This window comes from Gadus macrocephalus, chromosome 3 (assembly GCF_031168955.1).
Source record: "Gadus macrocephalus chromosome 3, ASM3116895v1".
In the NCBI taxonomy this organism is placed as follows: domain Eukaryota; kingdom Metazoa; phylum Chordata; class Actinopteri; order Gadiformes; family Gadidae; genus Gadus; species Gadus macrocephalus.
In genome coordinates, this window is record NC_082384.1 from 21,251,542 (window position 1) to 21,279,207 (window position 27,666).

The 27,666-nt window shown below is 46.5% G+C and overlaps 2 protein-coding genes across 4 annotated transcripts in view; one reads left to right on the forward strand and one right to left on the reverse strand.

Annotated features, from left to right (window-relative positions):
• The window catches only part of LOC132453539 (collagen alpha-1(XVII) chain-like), a 28,822-nt gene extending 25,745 nt beyond the window's left edge, over positions 1-3,077 (forward strand). For all 3 annotated transcript variants that reach the window (XM_060046450.1, XM_060046449.1, XM_060046451.1), the window contains 4 exons: positions 161-310; positions 424-504; positions 987-1,025; positions 1,815-3,077. In XM_060046450.1, coding sequence (XP_059902433.1) covers positions 161-310; positions 424-504; positions 987-1,025; positions 1,815-1,864 — 320 coding nt within the window. In that variant the 3' untranslated portion in view covers positions 1,865-3,077. The remainder of the gene's footprint in view (positions 1-160; positions 311-423; positions 505-986; positions 1,026-1,814) is intronic.
• On the reverse strand, positions 2,291-27,476 carry slkb (STE20-like kinase b). The gene is made up of 18 exons (XM_060046472.1): positions 26,464-27,476; positions 25,083-25,247; positions 22,063-22,111; positions 21,719-21,868; positions 20,551-20,623; positions 20,035-20,229; positions 19,509-19,590; positions 17,357-17,485; positions 15,900-16,676; positions 15,487-15,617; positions 13,585-13,708; positions 12,168-12,347; positions 10,228-10,357; positions 7,390-7,514; positions 6,396-6,590; positions 5,990-6,115; positions 5,353-5,466; positions 2,291-4,631 (listed from the first exon to the last, which is right to left on the reverse strand). Exons 1-18 carry the CDS (start codon positions 26,611-26,613, stop codon positions 4,485-4,487), a joined length of 3,042 nt encoding a protein of 1,013 aa, XP_059902455.1. The 5' UTR covers positions 26,614-27,476; the 3' UTR covers positions 2,291-4,484.
• Between the last annotated feature and the right edge of the window lie 190 nt (positions 27,477-27,666).

Sequence of the window (27,666 nt, forward strand, 5' to 3'; positions counted from 1 at the left end):
TTGGATCAAAGCGTCTGCTGAATGACCTAAATGTAAATTTAAACGAACGATGGTTCCATGTGGGGACCACCGATGTGTGGGGACCACCAACATGTCGGGACCACCAGCATGAGATCCTCTTCAGTGCTCTAACCTCCACCTCGTGGTCCCCCTCTCCCAGCTCACGGCCTGCTACGAGACACAGTGAGGGAGTACACCGATCGCATTGTCCAAGGGCCCCCGGGGGCTCCTGGAGAGCCCGGTCAGCCCGGGTACAGCCAGCACCTCGGCCCCGACGGCAGCGTCACCAACTTGGTGGAACACATCAAAGGTAGGCGGGAACGATTCTTTTTTTTTCTGGGCGACTGGGAGGAAACGTAGACTTGGGATGGGTGGACAGACGTGTGGCCTGTGCGATGTGACGTGGATTTTTGTCGTTCTCAGCGCACGGAGCATTCACCGGACCCCCTGGGTATCCTGGGGTCAAAGGTGACAGAGGATACACAGGTCAAAAAGGAGAGAGAGGTAAACAATGAAAAAAAAGAGACCAAATGAATGTCCCAACAACATTAGTTTAGTCGCATTTATTAGTCTGATGACTCGTGTTTTAGTTTTTTATTGCCAAATCACATACATTTGTATAGTTAAATAACAATTTAAAACACATCCGACTCATAATATAATACATACAGTAACATTTTACACTAAGGGTACAATAAAAAAACATGAATTAGCATTAGTTAGCAGTAATAAGATTTAGCTAATAATTTACTCACAGTTCATTAACAGTTAACTAATGGTCTAGTAGTAATTTACTAATCGTGTTCAAGTGAACTACAGTAATGGTATTCATGTTAACTAAGCTGTTCATCTATACATTATTAGTTAACGTTGTTAATAGGTAATGCTTATTGCTGCAGTAACTTAGGTTAGTGAATAGTTCAATATGGATCCGTTATTGCAGAGTTACCGATCATCAGTAACACTGTTGTTGTCACTCTCCACAGGTGAACAAGTTTATCCCGATCCATGGAGGGGAGATAAAGGTGAGAGGAAAGGTGTAGGGTTGAACAACGCCCCACTCAAAACACATTCAGTCAATGGATGGTAATGTTTGGTTTTCTTCGCCATCTATACAATGTAGGTTGTAAGAAAAACAAGCACAATCCCTTCCCCAATCCTCAGTTTATCTGCTGCTTGGCTCCCATGTGCTAAACAACGACACGGTCACAGCTTGTTGGTTAATGGTTACATTTAATGTCCTCATGCACACTGATGCCACTATCCACTAAACCGCTGCCAATGGACGCTTGCGTAAGCATCCTCTGTAGCCTGTCATTATGATTGGATATCAGTGTTGGATAAACAAACGTTGGATAACATGTTTATCGGGAGCCCTTCAAATGAAAATTGACTGGAATGATCGCAATCTGAAGTCAAATGAAGAAAGTGTTGCGCTTATGGATTGAACAAAAATAACAGACGTAAACCTAAAAGTATCCACGAAATGACATGTGGATAACTATTATCAACCATCAGATTAAACATACTAGGTTGGGTAAGATTGCAAAGGCATGTGACAGAAAAAATTGATATAAGGCCTATAGCTCCAAAAGGTGTAGTAAGTGTACACCAGCGTTTTTTCTAGAGCGCTGATTGTGTCTGCCACTGCAATCAGCCCCAATTAACAGCAGCTTGGAACGATAGCGCGGGTGTAACGAGTTCCCCTAACGAGGTAGCCATCAATCAACGCGAAAACGAAACAAACGGTGAAGCCACCTGATTTAACCGTGACCTAGTAAGAACGCTCTATCGTTGTGTTTTCTCTAAAACAGTAGAGAGCCACCTCAGGACTTCCAGAAGAAGGAGACACGTGGCCGCCTGAGGAGTCTGGACGTCGGCAGTAGGCGTGGGAGTTTTAGTGTGAAACCTTGCTGAGTTTGGGGTTTCTGACGGTGGTCCTGGCCTTTCTAACGGGACTATGGGGAACACACAGTGGTGTGTATATGTAGACACCGCCCGCAGGGGTCTGGGACCAGTGGTGTTGAGTTGAGGCCTGCTCACCGGTTTAATTAACTAATTGTAAAGTGGGGCATTCATGGGTTTATGTTTTCATACGTCAGTATTTCTACTGTTTCTACTTATGTTTGTTTTCGTCATTTATGAATTTTAGCAGAGGTTTTGTATTAGCATCTAGGGTTGAATCGACATGCATTAGAAATGTAACTTTATAAAATAGGTCGGATTTTGTCAGGACAACTTTGGTCGACTGAACATGTATAAACTATGAAACCAAAAGACCATACAAACATTACCAGCATAAAGAACATTGTTTATTTACAGTACAGATGTTGAAGCTACATTACACAGGCATTGCTAATAGCTATGAACTCATTTTATAAAATACATCATCATTTACACATGGATGTTTAATTAATCAACGTACATACATACATAATGGAAATATATCTCAGTGAAACCAAGCAATATTACAGTTGATTTTACTGATCATTTTGACAATGAATTGTGCAACAAAAACTGTAAGATCAGCACAAGCTTAAGCCGAGAGCTTGTTTATAAATAGCTACTGTCTGGTAAGTGACAAGGTTCACAACACTCATGCTTTAGGATATGTCTGTGGATAGCAGCCTATTATAGCGGCCTTCATTGATTGATACATCAAACAGCCAATCACCAAGATGTGTTATTCTGAAATTAACCAATGGGAAGTTAGGTTTACCCAAACAGGTCCAGAGCATTTCAAAAGCTTCCTTGACTACCACATCAAATATGTCACTGCACTTAAGAGTACATAAAAGTATTAGATGAAACCGTTAGTCAAGTAACGGTGAGTAGCATATTCTCTTACTGAGCTGGCACTGAAACTAGCCTATTCACAATTACTAAGAACTATACTATACTAACTACAGTATAGTCTTTCTGAAGTAGTAAGACTATTAGCTACACTATAGTAATTACAATGACCCATTTTTTTTTTTTCAAAGAGTGAATCAAGACCGAGGCAGACGATCATGAATATCAACAGCACGTATAAATAAATAAATGCCAAAGCAGAAATAAGCTTTGGTTTTCTGTCACTGAAAGTGTGAGTTTCCTTTTATTTCCTTGAACTGAAATGTTTTAACACAGATGTTCCTGTGTCGGAATATCTGAGCTTCATACACGTTTTTGTCCAACATTCAAAACTTGTTGTGGGGTGACTGAGAAGTTCATCACGCGGTGCTACAAAGGGCGTTTGAAAGCACAGTGATATCCATTGTTTTTAACAGTGATATGTTTTCGTCTCTGAATGCAAACAGCCTCTAAACTGCCCACGTTTATTTTGAAACAGCCCCAAAATGGCTGCCACCATGTGCCAAATCTGATGCGAATCTGTTGCGCTCCAGGCAGCTAGGCATACTGAAATGAAACCCCTGAAAAGGGGAATCCTTCCCACTGGAAGACATTGCACTGGAAGACATCGCTGCACAACTCTCCTTCATCCACTGTAAACTATTCTACTCAAACCTAATCAGATTTGTATAATGGAAGGACACAAAACAGATCAATCTAAGCCTTCATATATTAACAATGAGCCCAAGCTCTCCTTCAATTTGAATACATTCTAGATCCAGACACAATGTAACAGTTGAGATGGGGGATGGGTCGTTGCTGTTCAGTCTTCTACGACACAGTCCTTTTTCCAAGTGCACAGTTCTAAATGAGCTCCACACAAATACAAATGGTTGGATTTCAAAGCCAGAAACATGAAATTCTACAGGCACTCGAATCGTCACTTGATTCCACAGAAGCACTTTCTTCCCTTAAGTGGTTATGAGGAAATGGTTACTATTGCCTAAAACACTGAATTAGCGAATCTTCATAACATATTTGCATTTTGACATTTAAAATCACAGTTACAGTAAAAAAAAAAGACTAATGACAATGGTATGGGTTTGACATTAATGTCTCAAACTGCATCAGCTTGTGGACAAAGAAGAGCCCAGCGAATCCCGGCGAGACCCAGGATGGGGAGACAAACTGGGCTGTGCGGTCACGTCCGCCCCTCGTGGGAGATGCTAGTGATGGGAAGGGGGCAAGGCAGCTTGAACTCAAGTCTTTTGTCTTTTCGAGCGTGTTCTGCATGTGGGAGGTGTGAACACAGAGATGGAGTGTGTGCGAGAGGCTCTCTGCATTTGCATGTGTGTTTCTCTGCATTTGTGTGGGTGTGTGTGTGTTTCTTTGCATGTGTGTGTGTGTATCTGCAGATGTGGATCTCTGCATTGTGTAGGTATGCTGGTCTATGGATGTGTGTGTATGTCTCTGCATATGTGTGTGTATGTGTTTCTCTGCATTTGTGTATTTGTGTCTCTCCATCTGCATGTATGTGTGTGTGCCCTGCATGTGTGTCTCTGCATTCGTGTGTGTGTGTCTCCATGTGTGTGTCCGTCTGTCCGTCTCTTTGTACGTGTGTCCGTCTGTCTGTCTCTGCATGCGGTGTGGTCCTAGAAGCCCGTGGAGTGGACGCTGGGCACGGGGTAGAACTTGGAGATGCGGCTCTGGCTGGACGGGTTCAGGCACTCGGACTCCCCGCTCATCTTGAAGAACACCTCCTGCTCCTGCATCTTCCGGGTGAACTCGTCCTCCAGAGCCTGCGCACACACGCACACGCACACGCACACACACACACACACACACACACACACACACACACACACACTTACTTTAATGTCTGCCCAGGCGCTCATGACTCATGCAGCAGCAGCTTTATATAATGTCCTTCCATTCTAAGGATGCATAAGGGTTCTGCTTTATGCCAATAATACTGTGGAGTGTGTGTGGATGATGGCTGGTTAAGCAGCCTCCCCGGCAGCTTTTCAAAGTCCTCTAGGTGTAGTGGGACAGCCACCCAGGTGGCTTGGAGCTTGCACATTGCTTTGCATTTTGTGTTGCAAGAACATCATATCCTTGTATGATGCCAATATGCCAGGCACAAGTGAAAGAAACAATTCAAAGTTGACTTGTTTTTTAATAAGGCTGAGGCTTTCCACATTCTATACTGTATTACTGTATAATTATAGTCGTCGATATTAGTCAGCCCTTGGGTTGTGGTTTTTGCTTTTGTGTTGTGTGTTTGCAGTTGTGTGCAGTTTTCCTTGGCATTTTCCATGAATGCGTTTGCGTTTTTCTAATTTGCTTTGTTTTGTTTTGGATATGCAATTCGACGCGCCCCGACCACTGCATCATGGAGCCCATTTAAATGCAAATCAATCAATAATGCAAACACAAAAAAAGAATAGCGCCACGCTCCCATGTCGCGGTGCTCCAGCCCTCGGGGGCGGCTCGCTGTGTGACGGAGCCCCAGGACGGTACCTTCTTCCTGGGCCGCAGCTTCTCCCGCCACTCCTTGAGCTCCAGGCCGTGCTCCTCGTCCAGCTCCTTCAGCTTCTGGGTCTCGTGCTCGATCAGCAGGTGGCACTTCTCGTTCTGAGACGCAGAAGGGGGAACGAGTTGGTGACGTGGTGTGTGTGTGTGTGTGTGTGTGTGTGTGTGTGTGTGTGTGTGTGTGTGTGTGTGTGTGTGTGTGTGTGTGTGTGTGTGTGTGTGTGTGTGTGTGTGTGTGTGTGTGTGTGTGTGTGTGTGTGTGAGAAAGTAGTCGTTTTGTTTTAAATAGGGCAAAGGTAATAATAGGTAAAACAGGCATAAGCCCTGCATTGCACTCTGTTATATTTAAGGTTAATCAAAACTATTCCACTTTAAACAAGATCACATAAGAAACACCCTGTTTGAAGCTCTTGCATCGCGTTACCTCTACCTAAAAATAACAAACCAAAAAAAATACACAACAAACATGACAGGCGCACAGTTTTTTGTGGTTCACAGTTTGAAGAGGTGTCAAGGTGTGTGTGTGCGGAGGAGTTTAAATAAAGCTTTGGGCCGTACCTGGAGCTGCAGCATCTCCCTGATGTTGTATTCTACTGACTGGTTTAAATAAAGCTTTGGGCCGTACCTGGAGTTGCTGCATCTCCCTGATGTTGGCGTCTCCTTGCAGCTGCAGGTCTCTCATCTGGTTCTCGTGTTTCTGCTGCTGCTGCAGCCGCTCGTTCTTCTGCCTCTTCTCCTCCTGCACCGCAAACTGGACCCCCGCACACACACACACACACACACACACACACACACACACACACACACACACACACACACACACACACACACACACACACACACACACACACACACACACACACACACACACACACAATGCATTATTACATACACGAGTAATGCCTCATCATCATCACCATGACATCACCATGACATCACCATGACCTCATCACCATGACATCACCATGACCTCATCACCATGACCTCATCACCACCATGACCTCATCATCACCATGACCTAACCCCCTCACCAGCTTGATCTTCTCCCTCTCCTGCTCCACGGTGATGCAGGCGTTGGCGGCCATGCGCAGGCTCTTCTTGAACATGGCCATGCGCGTCTTGGCCTCGCTGCGCTGGATCTTGGGCAGCCGCGTGCGCTCCGCCGTCTGCCGGCTCTTCAGCTCCTCCACCAGCCGCTGGTTGAAGCGGTGCATCTGCTCCATCTCCTGCGGCGGGGGGGGCAGGTCGGAGGGGGGGGGGGCACGGGGACCACGTCAGGCGACGGGGTTCGGAGCACACGAGAGGCTGCCCGTGAAGTGTGTTTGTGTGTCGAGTTTGTGTTTTAACTTTGTTTGATGTGGTTGAACGGTTGTAGTTTGTATCTTTTAATTGACGCCTGTTTTAATCAGGGCTTCTATAACACAATCAAGGTAATCATGAGTGTGTTCATCAGGGTTCTGGTGACGATCAGCCTCGTGCTGTGTACAGAGAGACATCGTGTTGTTGAGGGAAGGGGTGAAGATCTTTCTGGATCTCACCATTCAATTCCATTTTGATTCTAAGGATCACGTTTCGATTCAAAGTATCCCGATTCGATTCTCAATGTATGTGTTATGCCTTTGTTTGATATAACTGTACGGTTGTACTTTGTATCTTTGATTTGAACAAAAAGAAGAATCATAGTATGTGAATACTTACTGGCAATAAAAACCCATTCAGTTTCTGACTATAAAACATAGATCCATGGTTAATAGTAGGTTTGTATATGTATAAATATAGGTTTGTGTATGTATAGCAGGCCTACAGAACACTATATGGGTATCTGATAAAGTGTGCGACACACACACACACACACACACACACACACACACACACACACACACACACAAGTACGTACACACACACACACACACACACACACACACACACACACACACACACACACACACACACACACACACACACACACACACACACACACACACACACACACACACACACACACACACACACACTCATACATACCTTTTCGTGTCTCTTGAGAAGCTGGTGCCTCTGCATGAAGTACTGGTCTTTGAGCTGCTGTTTGAACAGCTGGTGCTTCTCCTGAAGGTGGCGCTCCTCAAGCTCCCACATGGCTGCCTCACGCGCTGCACAACAACCAGGGATCAACACCGGTCATGTCACACACCCCATGTCATAGACCAGGATGGATTCATGTCAGCCATTTGATGGACACTTCTCACAGTGGTGTGAGCGCGGGCGTTCTTAGCCTTAAGGGTCGTCGTGGGAACCTGATGACGACTTATAAATCCAATAAACACATTCGGTGAACACTGAGCTGAGATGCGTTTAATTAAGAGCCACAACCCTATTATTATTACATTTCACGATTATTTTAAGCGTTTTAAAAATAGAAAATGTGTCTTTTTCTACATTCCTGTAGATCACATACTGGCAGAGATGAGAGAGGGAGTACACCAGGCAAAGATGTTCTCATAAGAAGATATGCCACTTTGCTGAATATGTGAAATGACCACAGGGGGCGCAATTGAGCTAAGACAGTGGAGAGCGAAGAGGACAGTCAATGGGGGTTTTCAAAAGAATCCACCCAAGGCAGGGTCATCATTTCTGGATCATGGTCCTATTCTGACAGTGGATAGGAACACAGACTTTAAATTGCATCACGATTTCTAACCAACTAGGATAAAAGGGCCATTTTTATCCGAATTCCTTTTGCATCGTTTCCTCATGCATGAGCGCTCTGCTGCCCATGGCAGGACGTCTGCCAACTGCTCGTCATGGACCAGCTGCGACCACTTATCCAGAGATGCCCAATCCACCTGATAACTGGGTATAATACCCCTACTGCCAGCTGCTGGTCATTGTGTAGCTTCAGTGCTAATTCAACCGCTCTACAAAAGGGAACAACCATCCATTGTACACCGGCAAACGATTGTGTATTCACAGTAACCGGTAGATTGTGTTATTTGTCCCCCCATAGCCGTGAATAAGCCATACGCAGCTGAAATGTACGGAGATTCTCATGATACAGCATTTAGCTCCATTTAACCCCCATGGATTTCTCCAGCGTCCTGCCGCTCTGCCCCTGGTGGTCAAGCGTTGGTACTGCAGTCTTTCTCCTGTTTCATTGTTGTCACCAAGCGGCATATAATGGCTCTGGTACAAGCGACAAAGCCAACAAAAGAAAGATCTCCAGCGCCTTCCTCTCATGACGTCAACACACTTCAGCTGGGCTGTGTCTCCCATGTCAAAGTCCTGCATTTAACCTCCTTTCCCAACCCTGTTCTGTCACTAGTGTTTCCCAGAGGAAGGAGATCATCTTCTCCTTTTTAACTGTACTCTGTTTCACTTTCCTTCTGACTCCTGCTCCGGGAGTGTTTTACAAAACTTAATCGTGCTTTAAGCTCTGGGATTAGGCTCCTCTGCCCCGCAGCAGGGAAATAGGCCCGCCGAACGGTCTGGCCAAGCCTGGGACAACAACACGCTCTGATCAGAGGCTCTCCGCCATACCTGGGTCCAATGATGAATCAGCTTTAGCAATACAGTGCGGAGCCATTCCCAGCAGCCTCATCGCAGCACCAAGACAGGGGTGGCTCATAACACTAACTATGGGTCTGCTATAACACGCAGTAACCGGGGGACCCTAATGCAGGGACCCAGGGGACCCTAATGCAGGGACCCAGGGGACCCTAATGCAGGGACCCAGGGGACCCTAATGCAGGGACCCAGGGGACCCTAATGCAGGGACCCAGGGGACCCTAATGCAGGGACCCAGGGGACCCCATGGTTAGTGCTGTGATCCACGCTAAGGGTCAATCGATGTACAGTACATCACCAGAAACTGAATTAAAGGGCATTTAGCAGACGCTTTTAACCTAAGCGACTCACTACTAGGGCCCGACCGATTCATCGGCCTGCCGATTTAATCGGCCGATTATAGCCTTTTTGAAAATAATCAACATCTGCCAAAAAGACGCAGATTACAACCGTTTTTTTGTTTTTTTTAAATGTTATTGTGCTTAGTATCCTGCAGATTGCGCTCCTACTCGCCTTGCTAACTAACAACTTTAGCTGGAGTAAAAAAGAGGAGATTGAATTTTACCGTACAACATGAGAGCACGCTCGCTCAGGCAGCTGCGCGCTCACCTCACCAATGTACACAAGACGCGTTGTTTGAGCATGTTGTGCCTGTTTTTCTTTAGGTCCCAGGCCATGTTAATTTGTTATACTGTAGACTCTAACGGTGAGACCATACTGCTCAGCACGCACGTGTTAGTCACTGCTCACGAGCGCAGCACATTGGGAGTTAGTTATTTATTTTACGTTTTACATTACACTCATTTTTGACTGTAAATGTATTCTAAAACACTCAAAGGTTCTGCATTCAATTCACATATTCGTCAAAAGTGTTTAAAGTATATTTAAGGTATCAAAAACTACGTTTTATAGGCTTTTTTTTGTTTTGTTTTTAATCAGCCGATTAAATCGTAATCGTAATTTTTCTCTGAAAATAATCGGCATCGGCATCGGCACTCAAAAATCAATATCGGTCGGGCCCTACTCACTACCATACATTTTTCTCGGCAGAAGTTAAGGGTTAGGTGTCTTGCTCAGGGATGCCTCGACGCTCTGCTAGGAGGAGCCAGGGATCAAACTAGCAACCTTGCGATCACCAGTCGGTCCCGCTCCGCCCCCTGAGCTGAGCAGACTACCAGGGTGTACTCGCCTGTTCTAGTTATCCACTAAGGCTACTCCAAGCCCCAAGCCTGCGCTGGAACAGCTTGCGTGTGTGTTTGTGGTGGCCGGCGTGCGTGTGCGTGCGTGCGTGTGTGTACGTACCTCGGAGCAGCTGCTGCTTGTGGTTCAGGCAGTCCCTCTCGATGGTGGCCAGCTCGTGTTTGTGCTGCTGGATGATCTTCTTCAGGGCGCTGTCCAAGTCCTGCTGCTGCTTCTGCATGAACTCCTGCTCCTGAGAGAGAGAGAGAGAGAGAGAGAGAGAGAGAGAGAGAGAGAGAGAGAGAGAGAGAGAGAGAGAGAATTAAGTCACTAAATAAACACATTGTTAAATAAAACAAACAAATGCCATTTAGCAGTTGCTTTGAATCGAAGGCTTCTTACAATAATGTGTGTGTGTGTGTCACTACATGGCAGACAAATGCCATGTAGTGGGAGCTGTGTGCGTGTGTGTGTGTGTGTGTGCGTGGCCCACAGGCGTTCAGCCTGTGGGCCTAACGCTAAGAATGGCTTGGGCTGTGTGTCTAACGCTAAGAATGGCTTGGGCTGAACCAGAAAGCAGCATTTGACCAGCTGCTTTCACAATAGATCTGCCGTCTTAGAGCTCTACATGCTACATGCTAATGAGGTAAGGGAAACAAACAGAACAGCGATATGAAGTGAACGTATGAATGTGATAGCCGAGTTATGTAATGGCATAGCAGACAGATGTTTGATTGAACTGACACACATTTAATAGGGCTTTGATTGGACGTTTGAGGAGTAGGTTCCATTATTTATTTTCACACATCCTTTCTACATCATGAAAGTAGAATATTTGGAATGGGCCAAAACGCATGGAAATCTTTCCTTTAGCTTTATTTTTCCCAAGTGATAGTTATGTTCAAAATATAATATTCACGCTGCCTCTTGAATATTAAGTACTTCAGCTAGTTTGCCTCATTCCGAAACAGAATCGTACCCAAAATGGTAAACTATCAAAAGATACGTGTTGCTCTAACTAATGGAATTAGTGAACAGTCTCCAACTGCCATATGTGTACTAAATATTGAATCCCAGACCTTAGGAGCACACCACTAAATAAACCACAGACTAACAGACACGACTGGGTGTTCTAGCAGTCTGCTTATCGGGGTCAGATTTGATTAGAGGCGAGGAGAGGAGGCGAGGGGGCAAAACATAGGATGCATGGAAGAGCACTTGGTGGGTAGGGGACGAGGAGAGGAGGCTAGGGGGGCAAAAAATAGGATGCATGGAAGAGCACTTGGTGGGTGGGGGAACGGGGGGGGGGGGGGGGGGGGGGGTTGGGGGGCTTCATCTCACAGACTTCATCAGGCATGGGAAGCATGGACAAGGTAAAGTACGGCTAACTGTGTGCTGGTGGGCCAGCACATAGACCAGCACCTATGGGTGACATGACAAAGCTAAAAGTGCATAACTATGTGATGTATGTACATAGTAGCTAAATGGGTGTTTCCGCTAGCTTAAAACGGCTACTGCTGTGCACACAGACATAAATGCATACACATTGCACAAACACAGATACTGAAAGCCAAGACAACACTGTACACACACTTAAAACTAGAGTAGGCAATTCGTGGAGAAACCAGCCAGAGTGAGATAGATTTCGAAAATGATCCACCCCCCCCAATCTCCCCTTGCACTCATTGTATGCTGTACGTCCTGGCACTTAATGTACGCACTCATTGTATCTTGTCCGTCCTTGCACTCAAAAATAGTACTTAGCACCGTGTCGCGCCTTATCCTCGCCATCTTAGTTGTATACGGGGAATGGGTTAACCTAGCAACTGTGAGTGCATGGCACTTGTTCTATGAACATCCTTATCGTACGGACGGCGATATATCTTTTTTTATCTTACTTCTGACAAATGTACTTATTATATGTCGCATTAGCGTCCGCCTAATGCCCTAAATGTAAATGAAAATCGAACCGCAACAGGCCCATCCCCTGGGCCTGTTGTGGGCAGCCATAGCGTAGCAGCGTCGCGGCGGTGTAGCAGCGTCGCGGCGGCGGCGGCGCTCACCTCCTTCTTGCGGTTCTTCAGGGCGTTCTGCTGCTTGGCCAGCTCCTTGTCCTGGTCGCCCTTGATGCGGCGCGCCTCGTCCCTCAGCCGCGTGGTGTGCTCCTGCTCCAGCCGCTCGATGGTCTGCTTCTGCTGCCGCTCCAGGTTCTCCACCTCCTGGTCGTACTGCCGCTTCTTACTCTGGAGGGGGCAGAGGTCAAGGGTCAGAGGGCAGTTTAGACTGGGCCTGACTCCGTTGGATGTTAGGGGCCGGATACAAATACCTATATGAGGGAGTAAGAGATTAATGAAGTCGATATATCGTCCGATATTCAAAATATAGATACATTGGCTGTTATTGGATATATATCGTGGTGTCCTGGGGGTAGAGGAGCTCCTTGAGGTTTGGGATGATCATCATCTAGAGTTTTCTATAGTGGACATATCATCCTGAATCTAGAGAGTTTTCTATGGATTAGACGTAGACATGGATGTCCTCAGTTAAGGCATTTTGTTTTAAGTTTTTAAATCTGCGAATTACTGCAAACGAAAACCGATACGTCTGTGATAGGGAGATAACGGCCGATAAGTTGACAGGCCCGAAATACCTTAATGCCTATTTTCAGAAAATGAATGGTGCTGCATTTGTGGATGTGCTGCTCTGTACATACACAACAGGTACATATGTACAGCGATGACATAAAAGGGATTCATTAATACATAAGGGTTTAGGGTAATGAAAGACGAAAATGCCAGTGAAAACCCCCAAACATTACAAATAACAGTACAGTACAAATAACAACTATAGTCCCATAATCCCAATTATCTTAATGTGCTCATGTAAGATGCCCAATCACTAAGGTATGTATACAATGCAAAGCACTTCTGCAGCTCCTGTGACTGACATCGCAGCGTACGGTCACACTACTGGGCTTAACAGCAGGATTAACCCCGTCCTGACCTGTAATAAGCAGGGGGTGATGTAACCACGGCACCGCAGGAGGTAAGAAGGAGCTAAAGCATAAATGTAACGGACACAAACAACACCGCCAAGCCCAGCGACGTAAATGAGTGTTGAGAGAAAGCCTCCGTTGGGGTAGTTTGTATTTAAGGCAGACACGAAGGGGTCTGGGAGGTGGGAATGGTGGGGATCGAGTGCAATTTAAAAAGATGGACACTTTGACTCCTTGAGACACGGTTGGATGCCGTGCCGACCTACCCTGTTGTTCTCCTACGGAGAAGGCCAAGCTTTGTCACGGAGGTGACCCGTTTCAAAGTCTAAATGATTTCACTTTTGACCTCACAGCTCCGTTACCTAGAGGCGCATGAGTCTCCGAAATGTGTCTCACGTGATCCCGGCCCCCCCTCCCCTCTCAAACCTTCTTGTGTCAGGGCCTGCCGGGGCCAGGGTCTGGGGAGGGAGGGGTGGGTGACTCACGGTGGTCTCCTGCTCGAAGCGTCGGTAGATCTGCTCCTTCTGGACCTGCAGCTTGTTGCTGAGCTGCTGCTGGGCCCTTTGCTCCTCCTTCTGCAGGAAACGCAGCTCCCTCAGCTCCTGCCGCCTGGAACAGAGACCGGAGGGGGGGGGGGGGGTCAACGTGGGCAACGCACCATCAAGCACATGTTGTTCTGATGTATGGACCGATGTTGGTGCAGGACACATCACCCTGGATCTAGAGAGCTTTCTACGTGTTAGACGTTTACATGGATGTGCTTTAGTTTTAAGTTTTTAACGAATAACTGCCAACGAATATGTCTGATACCGATATGTCTGTGATAGGGAGTTATCTGCCGATAAGTTGACAGATGCCTGTAACGTGCCTATCAACTGTCTCACAGACCGGGTACCAGTCCTGGTACCCGGTCTGTGAGTTGGTCGAGGATTGACATACGATGACACATCTTTCCCATTTCCATCCCGGCTTTTCAATGTAGGTGACATATCAAAACCCAAACTCTCTACTTTCGGACTATATAAATCATGCATGGATATGTTGAGGTCCCTCATAAAAACACATTGCTTCACTTAAAGCATGCATCATGAATAAAAATATACAGCGCATTTCCGTCCCAAGAGAAGAGGTAATAAGACTATCTTGCATTCCTTGGGGAAAGCATTCCATTGACGCGCCCAGGCTCCTTGATTTGTTGCAGTGCTAATAGAACCATTAAAGTTGTTTACAGGTCTACTGGTTATTTACAGGTCTGGAGCATGTCAGGCCCCCATCCCTCCTTCACCATCCAATTTGCATCTTGGTCCAGTGCTGCAGCCAGCGAACAGCCAAGGCCAGTTAGCAGAGCTATGCTCCATATCGTTCAATTTCAATATGGATTTCTATTTCTGCTGTTACCACATTTTTTTTAATGGGTCTTGTTCATATGAATAAAAAAAGTTGTTTCATGCTTTATGACCTACTTTGACTGACTCTTGTTATCTCCCTATTGATAGCCACATTATGCAGGCAAACCTGACAGATGTAGACCTACTCTGGATTCACTTGGGCGTGTTGTTTTAAGGAGTATCACCCATAAAGGGCTGGGTACCGGGGCCCTGAGAGCTCAACGCAATGCAATTCAAGACATGCAAATACACTCAACACAAGCAAATTAAGAAAACTTCACTTAAGAAGACCAATGCAAATAGATAATACACACACACAAATTAGGACAAAGTCGTCATGAATTTGACATCCAATGTGCACTTGCAAAAAACGCTGTAAATTCAGACAACGCAACACATTACTGAAAAACCATAAGGACAAACGACAACAAACTTGTTTCCAGAGGACACTAAAATGTGATGAACACGTCTGGACCCTGCAATAATGTTTGAATCTTGCGATCGCAATGATAAAATAAACATAAAACATTTGCATTTAAGCTAATTTCCACAGTTTGCCGCCTTTATTTACGTCAGGAATCACAAACTGTGGCGGCGTAAAAAAGACCTGTCCAGACTCATTGTGAGTAATGAGCAATGAACAAGCTGTCCTCTAGAAACACTTGTTGTTTTTTGATGGACTTGCAATCCGTTTATGCAACGTACGTCTGAATTTGCAGCGTGCTGGCTCAATGCTGCACATATGCGTCAACTTGATGAAGACGTATTCTTAATTAGCTTCTGTTTTGACTTTTTGCGTGTTCTTTAATAAGTTGCAGTATGTTGAGCTCCCAGGGCCACCGTAGCTTGGGGCTCAACGGGTTAATAAGCAGCGCAACATGAATCCATTCAGCTGCTACCATCGCAACTCTCTATGGAAACAATGGTTCTGTTGCCATGTTGGTGTGGAACCACAAAGCGGTGTTACGAGCAGGGGGGTGCGGGGGTGGGACGGGTTACCTGAGGAACCTCAGCTCCTCGTCCTTTGCGTCGTTGTCCGTGACGATCTTGGACGTGGTCACGCTGACCTCCACGCCGTCCACCATGAACTTCCTGGTCTTCTTCAGCGTCTTCCTCTGCCGTTTGGATTCCTAACCGCAGCATAAAGAAGGCCAAAGTTAGGGCGTGCTAATAATCATCATAGTAATAATAATAGTATTCGTTTATAAAGCGCTTTTCTAGACACTTCACAAAATGAAATAGATAAAAAGTAACATTGAAACATTTAAAGGTAACAAATAAAGCATCAGAAAGTGGGACAGGTGCAGGTTAGGCAGTAAATGCAAGAACATATTGTTTTGAGCGCTACCTTTTGGTACATAGTGTAACTCCTCATTAAGTCGAGCAGCATCAGCGGCCTCACTCTAACGTACCTGCGTGGAGACGCTCCCGGGCTCTTTGGTCTTAGAGAGGAAGCTGGAGATGGAGAGGTTGAGGTCCAAGCTACTGGTGTCAGCGGCGGAAACACTCCCGGAGTCCGGATCCCTCTCGTTCTTCTCCGGCACGGGCTTATCATCCTCCTGTTCGTCCAGCTTCCTCTCCTCCTCTTTCGGCGTCTCTCTGTCCCCTTCGTCTGCCGTCAGGGCGGGTTTGTCCTCGCCAGGTAGCTTCACGCTGACCTTCAGGTGTTTGTACGGATCCTCTTCCTCCTCTCCCTCCTCGTCCTCGGCCGTGGTTTCAGGCTCGGCTGGGATCGCCCCTCCCTCGTCCACGGGGGTCTCCGTGATGTCCATGCCCTCGCTGGAGGCCTCCGGGTCGGCCGGACTCTCTGCGGTGTCCTCCTCCTTCTCGTCCACGATGGCGATCTCCAGTCGCTCCATCTCCTTGGTCGGTAGATCCGGCGGGGGCACGTCCGCCTCGGGTTCTGACGCGGGGGCGACCACCTCGACCGCCGCTTCTTCCGGAACCGTAACCTTCTCGTCGACCGGCTCCGGCTCGAGGCTCTTCATGTCCTCGACCGAAGCGCTCGGGGTCTGCCCGGCCTGCTCCACGCCGACGGGGGACCCGGGGGAGTCCAGGACGTGGTTGTCCAGGGCGGGCAGGGCGGGCTCCGACCTCTCGGGGAGGCACTCCATGATGGACGGAGACAGGGGGATCTTCTCGTCTTCGGAGCTGGCCATGCTGACGTCCGACGGGGCGCGTTTGTGGCCCTGTGGGAAGAGACAGAAAATACATCAGAGGATGTGGTAAGGATTAAACACTAGAGCGGTGGTTCCAAACGTTTGACTGGAAGCAGACCGACTCGAATGCAAACGGTAAACAATAGATGAATACACACGCAGTGGCTGAGTGAAGAATGGCCCCTTTATACACAATAATTACTGCAGGAAGGCCGTGGCCCGTTGGAAACGGTGGAGAGAAAAGGTTAGCAACGTTGCTCATGCTCCCAGTGTGTTCGTTGAGTAAAAAACAAAACACAAATGGAAAAACCTTTCAATTGAAAACATGTGATGGAAGGCACAGACACTAAATTGAAATAATGACAAGCAAGGATGCTAAATTTACTGAACAATATTTTGAATGTACATATTTTCAATTCCATATTATTTTTTGTGTCATCGTAAATGTATCAAGAACAAATCCCACTGCACTAGAGTTTTATAAAGCTTAATGATGGTAACGCAATTAATTATGAATGCTTTCCCTGATCTGAAGGCCGCGAAACTAAAGACATGCCATGCTGTGTATGTAAATATAGAGCTGTGCTTTCAGGGAATTTGAATCATAATGACGATAAGGAGCAATTAACCATAATACAAACCACTTTGGTGTAGGAGGGGATAATCATAACGATTATCATAAGAGAGGCGGTGTTTGGATGCTTGCTCACCGGCCGTGTGTCCGTCTCATCCTCCTCTTCCTCCTTGCTTTCCTCGATCTCCTCGGTGACCTCTGCCTTGGCCTCGGCGATCAGCTCCCTGAGGGGCTTGCTGTCCACCACGCTGGACACAAAGGGGTGCTGGGGGCGTACCAACACAGAGGAACGCGCATGGTCACACATAATTAGGGTTTGGTAAAAAAAATCGATTTCATCGATTTTGGATGGATTTCATTTAAATTTTGCAGTATCGATTCATAGGGCATGAGATCGATTTATTTATTTTATTTTAGTTTTTTTACCATTATTATTATTTTTGCACTTTAATAAACAAGGCCTTAATGCAATTTGCAGTGATGGAATGTTGTAGTTCAAGTAGACTTTCACTTTCAATTCCTTTCTAATTTCAGAATTGCACCTTTGAGACTTGAGACAGTTTTGTTAACAGCTCATGTTTAAACTGTCCAATTCACAAGTTTGCACTTAAAACCTGTTGTTTAAGATGAAGAGAAAAAATAAAGTACATTTGTATTTTGTAACACAGCTGAGCCATTTTCATTATTTAAGGGCAGATTGAATCGAATCGAATCGTGATTAATTGATTCAGAACCTTATGAATCGAAATCAAATCGATTTAGGAAATTGTCCACGATACCTAGCCCTAGACATAATGCATCACAATTCACTGATACGAATGCCCCCGACACAGAATGCATGGAATTTAGTGAGGTTCACTCAAACATGCATAGCTTTTTTATCGAGAAACATGAAAAACATGAAACCTGTATAAAACAGAACACCCATCTTAAATTATTAAAACATGGTTATCTGAAGTACAAAGTCCAGGGTTACTTTGCAGGCAGCTAAAACTTCTCAAACGCTCAACTATTTCAATGCAGCCATCACTACTAGAAATGATCTAAACGTGTTCCACTGATAGCCATCCACTGATTGCTTAACTGTCAAGAATAAAAGCCATCCAACCTCATCTCAATCAGCCCATGGATCACATCCCTCTCATTCAATTCTGTCCGTGCAGAAAAGGGTCAAGAAGTGCTCTCGTTGGGTTTATAATGAATCAGTGAAAACCTTTCCTCTAGGAACCCGCCTTATTCAACCTGGCTACCAGACGCACATATCTTAAATCCGGCCTAAGGATGGGCAGCTTCTTTGAGATAAGCACTTTCGTCGGTGGTGGACCACTGTTCTGTTACTTGAAGCCCATCGGGACCTGATTTTAATAACAAATATTAAAAGTCCAAAAAAATCCCTCTAGTGTTACGAGGAGGTGTCCCATGGGGACACATCCCCGCAGAACTCTGCACTCTGCTGGATTGGTCCTGACAGAACTCTCTTAACCCAATGGCACACAACTGACGCCTGTTTGGCTGACGTGGTGTTGACGAGGGTACAACGGAGGGGGGGGATGAAGAGGTGGGGGGGAGAATAAGCATCCTCCTTGTTGGCTCATGTTCGACTCTCCCTGGCACAGGTGCAGTGCTCAGGTAAGCAGACGCCGCATTTAGTCTCAGGGGCGAGAGTTGGCCATGCTTTGGACGGAGTGCTTATCTGTGTGTGTGTGTGTGTGTGTGTGTGTGTGTGTGTGTGTGTGTGTGTGTGTGTGTGTGTGTGTGTGTGTGTGTGTGTGTGTGTGTGTGTGTGTGTGTGTGTGTGTGGGGGTAATATGGTATTGATATTGCAGACCATTATGTTCCCTTGATCTTGATTTTTTTTTAATCATAATAAAAAATCTATTTGCGTTAAGAACATGAATGCCGATAAGGAACCTAGCCCTGCATCTTGAGTTCCTACAGGCTACCAGGAGTGACATTAGGCTGGTTAAAGATAGCTCCTTTTTCCGGATACTGGGGCTATACTTAGACGGCCAGGAGAGAGTGACCACACTCTGTGGTCTCTGTGGACTTATCTGCCCTTGTGGCACAGTTCATATCCGTATTATGAAGTGTTAATAGGAAACAATACATGCAATCTGATATTTCCTTAATGGGTTGAATTCATGTTATTGATACTTCCCCAAACATCCCAAACTGTGCTGTCGTGGCCATTCAATTCCACATAGACGTGATTTCTCTTTGTATTTAAATGGCAGGGGCTGAACTGCTACTGTGGCAGAGCGGCAGGCTGAGCATAGGGTTGGGTTTACCTGCAGGAGTTGTGCAGTACTCCATCTGTTGTCCACATTCTTGTCCAGGCAACGCCGCAGGAAGTCACTGAACGCTGGAGACCTGGAGGACAAAAGTGGTCACACAAACTTACACAGAACATAATGATGAGTCAAAAGGACGACAAAAAAACAAGACCGGAAAATATCAGGTCAACATGGAACCGTTTCGTTAGGACATGGACTTAGTCATTGGTGTACAGCATGTAGCTCTCCTTGCTTCGCGAGAAGCTGCAAAAACCTGATGGAAACATCCTTCCAGAGCCTTCATGCCATTGGAATCAAGAGGCATTGGAAAAGGCTGCGATGTACTTTGGAAAAGATCAAGCTCAACCCCTCCAGACACTTTTTGTTCCTTTAGTGGCAGGAAAAGTGGATATGAACAGTGGAGGAGCAAGAAAAACAGCAAAAGACCACAGATTGGATACAAACAGACGTTTTTTTAAGGCAGAAATCTGGGTATAATTCCGTCCCCTCTGATTGGTTGAGAGAGGTGGAGGAGGCTCACCAACGGGAGGGCTGCATCAGGGTGGGCGGCTCGGCCTTGGCTATCTTTAGCAGCACCCTCATGGGGTTCATCTCGTGATTGGGAGGCTCCACCTGGGCCAGCTCGATCAGGGTGACCCCCAGGGACCAGATGTCTGCCTTGTAGTCGTACGGCCGGTCCTTGGACGTCTCGCACATGACCACCTCCGGAGCCATCCTGGAGGAAAGCAGAACAGGGGAATGGCAAATGGACCGCACACATGCAGCGCTTTTCTAACCAGTGGCCACCAGAAGGACTTTACAATATTGCCGAACATTCAACCATCCATGCACACATTCACACACCGACGGCGGTGTCCACCATGCAAGGCGACAGCCAGCTGAGCATTTGGGAGCAGTTGGGGTGAGGGTTAGGCGCCTTGCTCAGGGACACCTCGACACTTCCAATCCCACGTCGAGCCGAGATCGATCTAGCGACCTTCTGGCTACCAGCCAACCCACTCTACACAGTCACATGCTGATGTTTTGTTTTGCTCACCAGTAAGGTGTCCCGATGAACGAGTCTCTCCTCTGCAGTGTTTTGGTGTTTTTGGCAGAGACCCCAAAGTCAGCTGGATAAAAAAGGACGACAAAAAAGTAATTCAAAGCAGACCTGGATTAGCATTTTAATCCGCTGCCAGTGTTTCCTTTCCACGCACAGCTACATAAGCCATAAACATCGGTCAATGGTGTTTAACACAAAGGCTTATCTCCTACGTTTTTTAAATGAAGGCTACTCAACATGGCACATTTGTATTTAAAACAACCATGTCGCCTGCACAACCATTCAATCACTGTCTTTCTAGTGTACTTAGGTGTCGTAACATTTTATTTGGTCATGTGTTATTGGCTTTATAATGATATTGTTTCTTGAATGTTATGCTGTGATTGATTGACACAAGCACACTGTGGCAGATCTCTAATTATCACAGATCTCGATTGTCACATGCACACTGAGGCAGATCTCTAACAACTCAGTCGTATGTGTATAAAGACATAGTCTGGTCAACAACCAAGTGTTGCTTCTTGCATGGTCGAGTAATCACACAGTAATCAAGATATCCGTTTTTTGCAAAGGGTTACACTGGCATCTTGTATTTTGTCACCGCACAAAACGTTGGTTGTTCCGTCCTGCCAAGCCCTGATCCGCCCAGCAGCAGTGACTCATTCTCCTTTGAGTCAAGAGCATTACTACATCTGCTGTGGCTGCAGTCGTGCGCCAAATTATAGAGTCGCTGGTTGGCTGCGTTGCGAGGCATGTGGCCCAGTCACTCTATGTCACCCTGGTGTCTACCCTGGCCTACCATTACTGGGAGAGAACGACAATGGTGGGCCTTTCAGTTCTTTCGGTGACCGTCATCACGGCCTTGAATCAACGGACCAGGAATCGATTAAGAATTGAACATGTAATAAAGCCACGCTAATTTGGTTCCAATGGCATTTTAAATACTATTTGTGTAACGACATGAGAGTTAAAGCCCTATCTTAACTCCGAAGGTCCTGGTTTGAAAAACACGTCACTTTTCAGAAATCGAAAGCAAGTGGAAACCAGGAGTCGTCCAACGGTTTGGAGCGCATTGTTAAGTGCACCATCTCCATGACTGCTGCCCGTTTCCAGACTAGTGAATAGCACGTTTCTGGCCGGTGTCAGGCTGCATTCAACCCACCCAGCTTGACATCTCCGTTAATACTGAGAAGGATGTTGCCGGCCTTCAGGTCTCGGTGGATGATCTTGTTGTTGTGGAGGTAGAGGAGGGCCTGGAGGGTCTGTCTGCACACCACCCTGATCTGGGGCTCCGTCAGGGGCCGCTCCAGCTCTGCAGGGCACCACGGAGGAACACACGCGCCGCATTGCAACATCATCTGCATGTCAACAACGTCTCACATGTACACATACGTGACGCCTCGTGGAGACGGCAAATCGAGCATGGGTGGTTCGCGTTCACATTGCACGGGAGGAGTTTGCTTGTGAGCTTGGGGTGCAAAAGCACAAACCAAACCACCGACTCACCTAGCATGACGGCATCCACGGCTCCTCCCCCACAAAACTCAATGAGGATCTGCAAGAAGGGAAGAGGGAGGCGTTTGCATACACACAAAGCAGCTGTTGCTCGAGACAGGTAAACAAGAGTTATGTACGGGCAACTTTCCCGCGCGGCGAGTGCGTCGCAAACAAGACACAAAACCGTGGCCTCGTCTCGCGTCCAAAAATCCTAGACGAGCCGTCGACGGGCATCGGGGATTGCCCATTTCCCTCGAAACTAAGTGAACGCAACACTGAGCCAGGCAAAGGGCTTGAGGGGGCTTTCAATATAAGCGTGCATTTAAGAGGATTGGCCTGATTGGAGCCAGGGCGTGGGAACAGTATCAGGGAGCGGAAAGCAAGACGGCGTGGCGGGGGGGCTCCCAGCACAGCCCCGCCGTTTCCAAACAGGATTAGCGTCTTTCTGTGTACACACTGCACATCGACGGGGTCACGTTTGGTCCCATTGTGGCCACCGTCCGGGCGGCCGTGGATTAGCCGTTTCCACGGATGCTAGTCCAACTCATGTTGCCAAATTGCCGATTAACAAAATCTCACTTATGTCGGTCATGACATGTCTGGCCAATTATTACACCTCAGACCGAGGAGGAATGCAAACCATGCTAGACCGCCCATCCTGGAGAAACTAGGCCAAATGATCAAATGTACCAAGTCAAGATCGATCCTCTAGCTCAGAGAGCCCTTCTTGCATACCATACCGGACCGGAACGGATGCCTCGAGTCTAGAGACAACAAACAGGGCCTTCTAACGCGGGTTTGCCTGTGGGAGGGCTGTTTGTCTTGCTGCCCCTGCTGCCATACAATGGCCCCCACTGTGGCGTCTAACAGCAGTGGAAAGCAGAGAGGACCTCTAGACAAGGGCTGTGGCTGGCCTCTCCCCTTCATTCACCCCCCCCACCCCACCTCCCCTCTCCCTCGCCCGGTTGCTTGAATAGAACCGTTTGAAAAGACACACTCTAAAAATATGATCACGATCAGGGAGAGATTTCAGATCCTCCAGCTGAGCTGTTTTCACGAGGTCAAAGACAAAGATACAGACTGTGCAACTAAACCACGTTAAACCACATCATACTAGTTCTCCAGACTGGTGACGTCATGCAGGCTATATGCATGCCCTGCTCCCACTAACATAACTTTCCACTCATTAAGCGTAACGTAAGTCTTTTATCTCCAGGAACAGTAGTCCTGGACTTAGCCTCCTGTGTGTGTGTGTGTGTGTGTGTGTGTGTGTGTGTGTGTGTGTGTGTGTGTGTGTGTGTGTGTGTGTGTGTGTGTGTGTGTGTGTGTGTGTGTGTGTGTGTGTGTGTGTGTGCGCGCGCGAATGTACGACTGTGTGTGTGTGTGCATGAATATGTGAGCGTGTGTGTGGGTGTGGGTGTGTGAGCGTGTGTGTGTGAATAAGTCAGCATGTGTCTGTGTGGTTCGAATGTACGTGTGCGTGTGTACGCGTGCGTGTGAGTGTGTGTGTCAGAGATGATAATCGCACATCTTTCATCGGACCGTGCCCCATTGTCTGCGGGACACCGATCGGCCCCTGCGAGCAGCTCTGTAATAAAATACCCATGTAATCGCCAGGCAGCAGCTTACACCGAGAGCACCGCACTACGCTACGCTGTTATGGCTATGCCCCTACTCTCTGGGGTCACGCTGGAGTCCCACTTGCCTGTTCCCTGGCCCACATTCCTGGGAGTGCAGAGATATACGTGTAACATTATTCTACATGTTCATGAGGTTGGATTAAGAGCGGCTGTGCCCTTCCCTGTCATTGGGTTCCTTCAATGGGCTTTGAGGAATTCCATAGAGAGCAGGATTTAGCCTAGTAAAAATGTGTAATGTAAAAACATGTTAATTAACTGTCATCAAAATATTGTGTACGGTAGCTTTTACTTGCTGTTAAACAGAATACTGACATCCTATCTGTGTCCAACAGAAGAGGAGCAAGTTCCTTTCTTGTGTAATAATAACCATAACAACCATTTGTTTTGAGAAAGCAAAAGCTGTTGTTTAAAGAGTGTTATTGAAGGGCTTATATCTGCAGGGGCTCGATCGTATGATGTTGAAAAGACAAGACGGCATTCATGTCCCCATGAAATCCTTTCACTCGACACACCACAACAGAACATCTTCCAATTTGGCCAAACAAGAACATCTTTGACCCATATTTCTGAAAGCTCAACTTGTTCCTCCACTACTATATCGAGCCACCAGGTGCGGATGTGATCGGCCATTACAAGCCTTTTGAAAGTCTGCGATTTCCTGTGTTTGGTGACATCACATGTGGGAGTGTCCACCTAGATGTATGCTGGATAGATCAGTCCACCAGCCTACCCGGTGGATTGAAGCAAACGTTGCTTATCTATCCATCAAACATCTAGGTAGACACTTGCACTTGAGACGTCACCAAAACACAGGAAAAGGCAGATATTCAAACGGCTTGTAATGGCTAATCACACTCACAACTGGTGGCATAACATCCCCCCCTTTAATCACATTTGCAAATGATATAAGCAAATGAGATGGGGAAACTCCCCGCACATCTAGGAGTGATGTCTGTCCCCTCGAGAGAGCCTGTGCCCGGCAGCGCTGCTGCAGCTGTTCACTAGTGACAACCTAAGCAACCATCACACTGACGAATGGTGTAACGCTCAGCCAAAGTAGACTATAAACACCAAGGCCACCGGAGGAATACCATACCACGTAATACATGATGACTATTCAGCACCGCGGCTCTCATTTCCATAGATACCATGATGCATTACGACACTGCCCGTCACATTTTGCAATGCAAATGCTTGCGATCAAACCGGGAAGGTTTTAAGGAAAGGTTGCACGGCATCCACTGTCGGGGCACACCATTCCTTATAAACGGGCATTCCTGTTAGTCCCTTGGGATATAAAACACATAAAAGTCGGCAAGTCACAAGGTCCAATAGAAGCAGGGCCCTTGTCGAATCAACAAAACGCTGACCTTGGGGAAGCCTACTTACCCAAAGTTTGCTGTCATAGTAGAAAGCGTCGAGGAGCTTGACGATGTTGTGGTGGTCACATGACGCCAGGATCTCGATCTCCACCATGTAGTCCTCCAGCTCTTCCTCTGTCTTGGTGTCTATGACTTTGGCCGCAGCCAAGACCCCCGTCTGTTTGTTTTGGGCCTAGACACACAAACACAGTATCACTGGGCAAGCAATGTTGTGAGGAACGTTTAGCTGACTGCACGGTTGAGATACAGGTTTCCCACCACAGTGGCCACGATAGCTTCACAGAAAATGACACAGAAAACCAGTTGTTTTTTAAGCTGACAACTCTCCTGTTGGTCTTGGCTCAGTGAGCAGGAAGTGCTTGATGAAGTCTCTGTGGATATAGGAGACACACATATACTTCCTGCTGACCTGCTTGTTTCCTAGGGACAATTCTGGTGTCTGGTGTTTAAAAATGGCCCCCCAAATTACTAATCCCGAGATGTAAACACACACACACAAACATTTTCCATTTCCATCCAATGTGGACCGTGGAGACAGTCCAGTCCTGCCCAGCAGGAGTGACTCATCCGGGAGGGAGCACATTAATAGGATAGTGAGGAGAAAATCCCAGAAAAGGGTACTACATGATGCACTTCGATGCAATTTTCTAGTCATAAACACCTTTCAATTCTACTATTTTCTTTGCCAGTTGAGGAGCACTTCTGTTCTAAAACGCAAATAATGACAGTAATAGATGATGAAATAATGTTTTTGAATTAGTTTCCTCGATGAAGAGTTGTGGTATCTCCGAAAATAAGCTCTGTATGGGGCCTGGAATTTCAGACACTTCGTAATAGGCATTTTGTGCCTCGGTCACTGTGGATGAGGATTAGGCTTAAAGGGCTGTAAAACGAAAGAGTCCTCAAGAATTTCTGGAGACTGCAACTAAACAAAAAAGGGACTATGGTATAGTTGGGTTTTGAAAGAGGATTCTGACTGAATAAATACAAACGATCATCTGAGTATACAGATCTTCTGATGTGTTTTGGGAGGTTGGTACCTAACCTTACACTACAACCTGATGCTCTCCATATTATTATGGTCATGTTTAGCCTACGTGTGGCATAAATACTGAGAGAATCACCGCTGCTGGTGTATCATTTAGACGCTATGAGCTCTAGTTAATTGGAAATGTCATGATGATGGAGGGAGAGGATGAATGCAATAACCAGTGAGAGACCAGTGTGAAATGCATTGGTTTGGGTGTAGTGAGCTATGCAGAATGACACATCAGGTTAATAATCAGAAGGAACCGGGTGAAGATATATTTGTTATAGACATTGGAATATGCAACAACAACAACAGCAGCAGCATCAACATGCGCAGGTGTAAATTGGATCCAACCCACCTTGTACACCTTCCCAAAAGCTCCATCTCCCAGTTCACCGATAATGTCCCAGATCTCTTCGGGGTTCTCGTCCCTATGGACGTGTTCATACTGCTTCTTCTTTTTCTCAGTGCCTATTTTAAATATCTTTCGGAAGTTGAAAAACGACATGATGGATCCTTACGTTGTAGGCTCACAGTAAGATCTGAGCTGTTGATTTTCATTCAATGGTGTGATTGCATTGTGACGAGGTGTGTGTAAGAGTAGGATGGATTTCTTGGAATATCCATAAACTGTGCGTCTGTATCTGTGTGTGTCTAACAATTTATACCTCAATAGTGAAAGATATAGCTTTGTGTAGCCTTTGACAGATTGGACTGGAGAATCCAGATGGTCCTTTCACACACATTATTATTGAGCCCTTACATCCACGGCCACTGTAGAGATTTACTATTTTCTAAAAGTCAACACAAACAACAACAACAACAACAACATCATATCACGCAGAGAAAAGTTACACAACAAGTCCTGCTTTGCCCGACAGCACTTCGGTACTCCTTTGTCAGCCACCGAAACGAGATGGTCAAACTGTTGGCGGGTCCAATCCCGGGTAATTTACTCCGTGAAACACAACCGCGATCCGTTGGTCCATAAACATAAAAGGCGTCGGTGAAAAAGATCTATCCGGAGGGCGAAAAGCGCAAATCTCCCGTTAGTTGATGAGGCACGGGGTTCGGTAATCTAGTGGATTTAAGTGTCAAAGCGCGTTCACGAGAGCGCTCGATCGTGGTCGTTCGTCGCGGTCGCGGAGTGGAGGCTGGCCTGGAGCTTGTGATTGTTCTCTAGATGCGGACACAGGTTCGATGCCCCAATCGGTACAGAAGACACGTGGAGCTTGTGACGTTTTTTTATATCAAGGAAACAAAGAGGCAAATGTCTATGGAGGGCGACGTTTATAAGGAAAAAACCCAATCGGAGTAGGACATACTTGCGATATTTACATTTGGAAAATAAGGGGCACACGTTTCTTTGTCTCTTTAAAACGACATTTCCCATGAGCGCCCGGGGCTACTTTTGTAAGAACGCGCACGCACGTACTACAAACACAACATACTTATAACAATTATTTCAATTACAATATATATTACCCGTATACAATATGCAGGTTTAATCCTTTCAATTGAAAAATAATACGATTGTAATAATTGTAATAATTGTTTAAAG

What these genes read in the sequence shown, in the direction of transcription:
- slkb (XM_060046472.1), bottom strand. Translation starts at nt 26,613, where the DNA reads ATGTCGTTTTTCAACTTCCGAAAGATATTTAAAATAGGCACTGAGAAA. An exon ending in GTACTGCACAACTCCTGCAG is followed by an intron (nt 17,486 to 19,508) that starts GTAAACCCAACC and finishes GTACGCCCCCAG; the next exon opens with CACCCCTTTGTGTCCAGCGT. An exon ending in CCGGGAGCGTCTCCACGCAG is followed by an intron (nt 15,618 to 15,899) that starts GTACGTTAGAGT and finishes TGCTGCGGTTAG; the next exon opens with GAATCCAAACGGCAGAGGAA.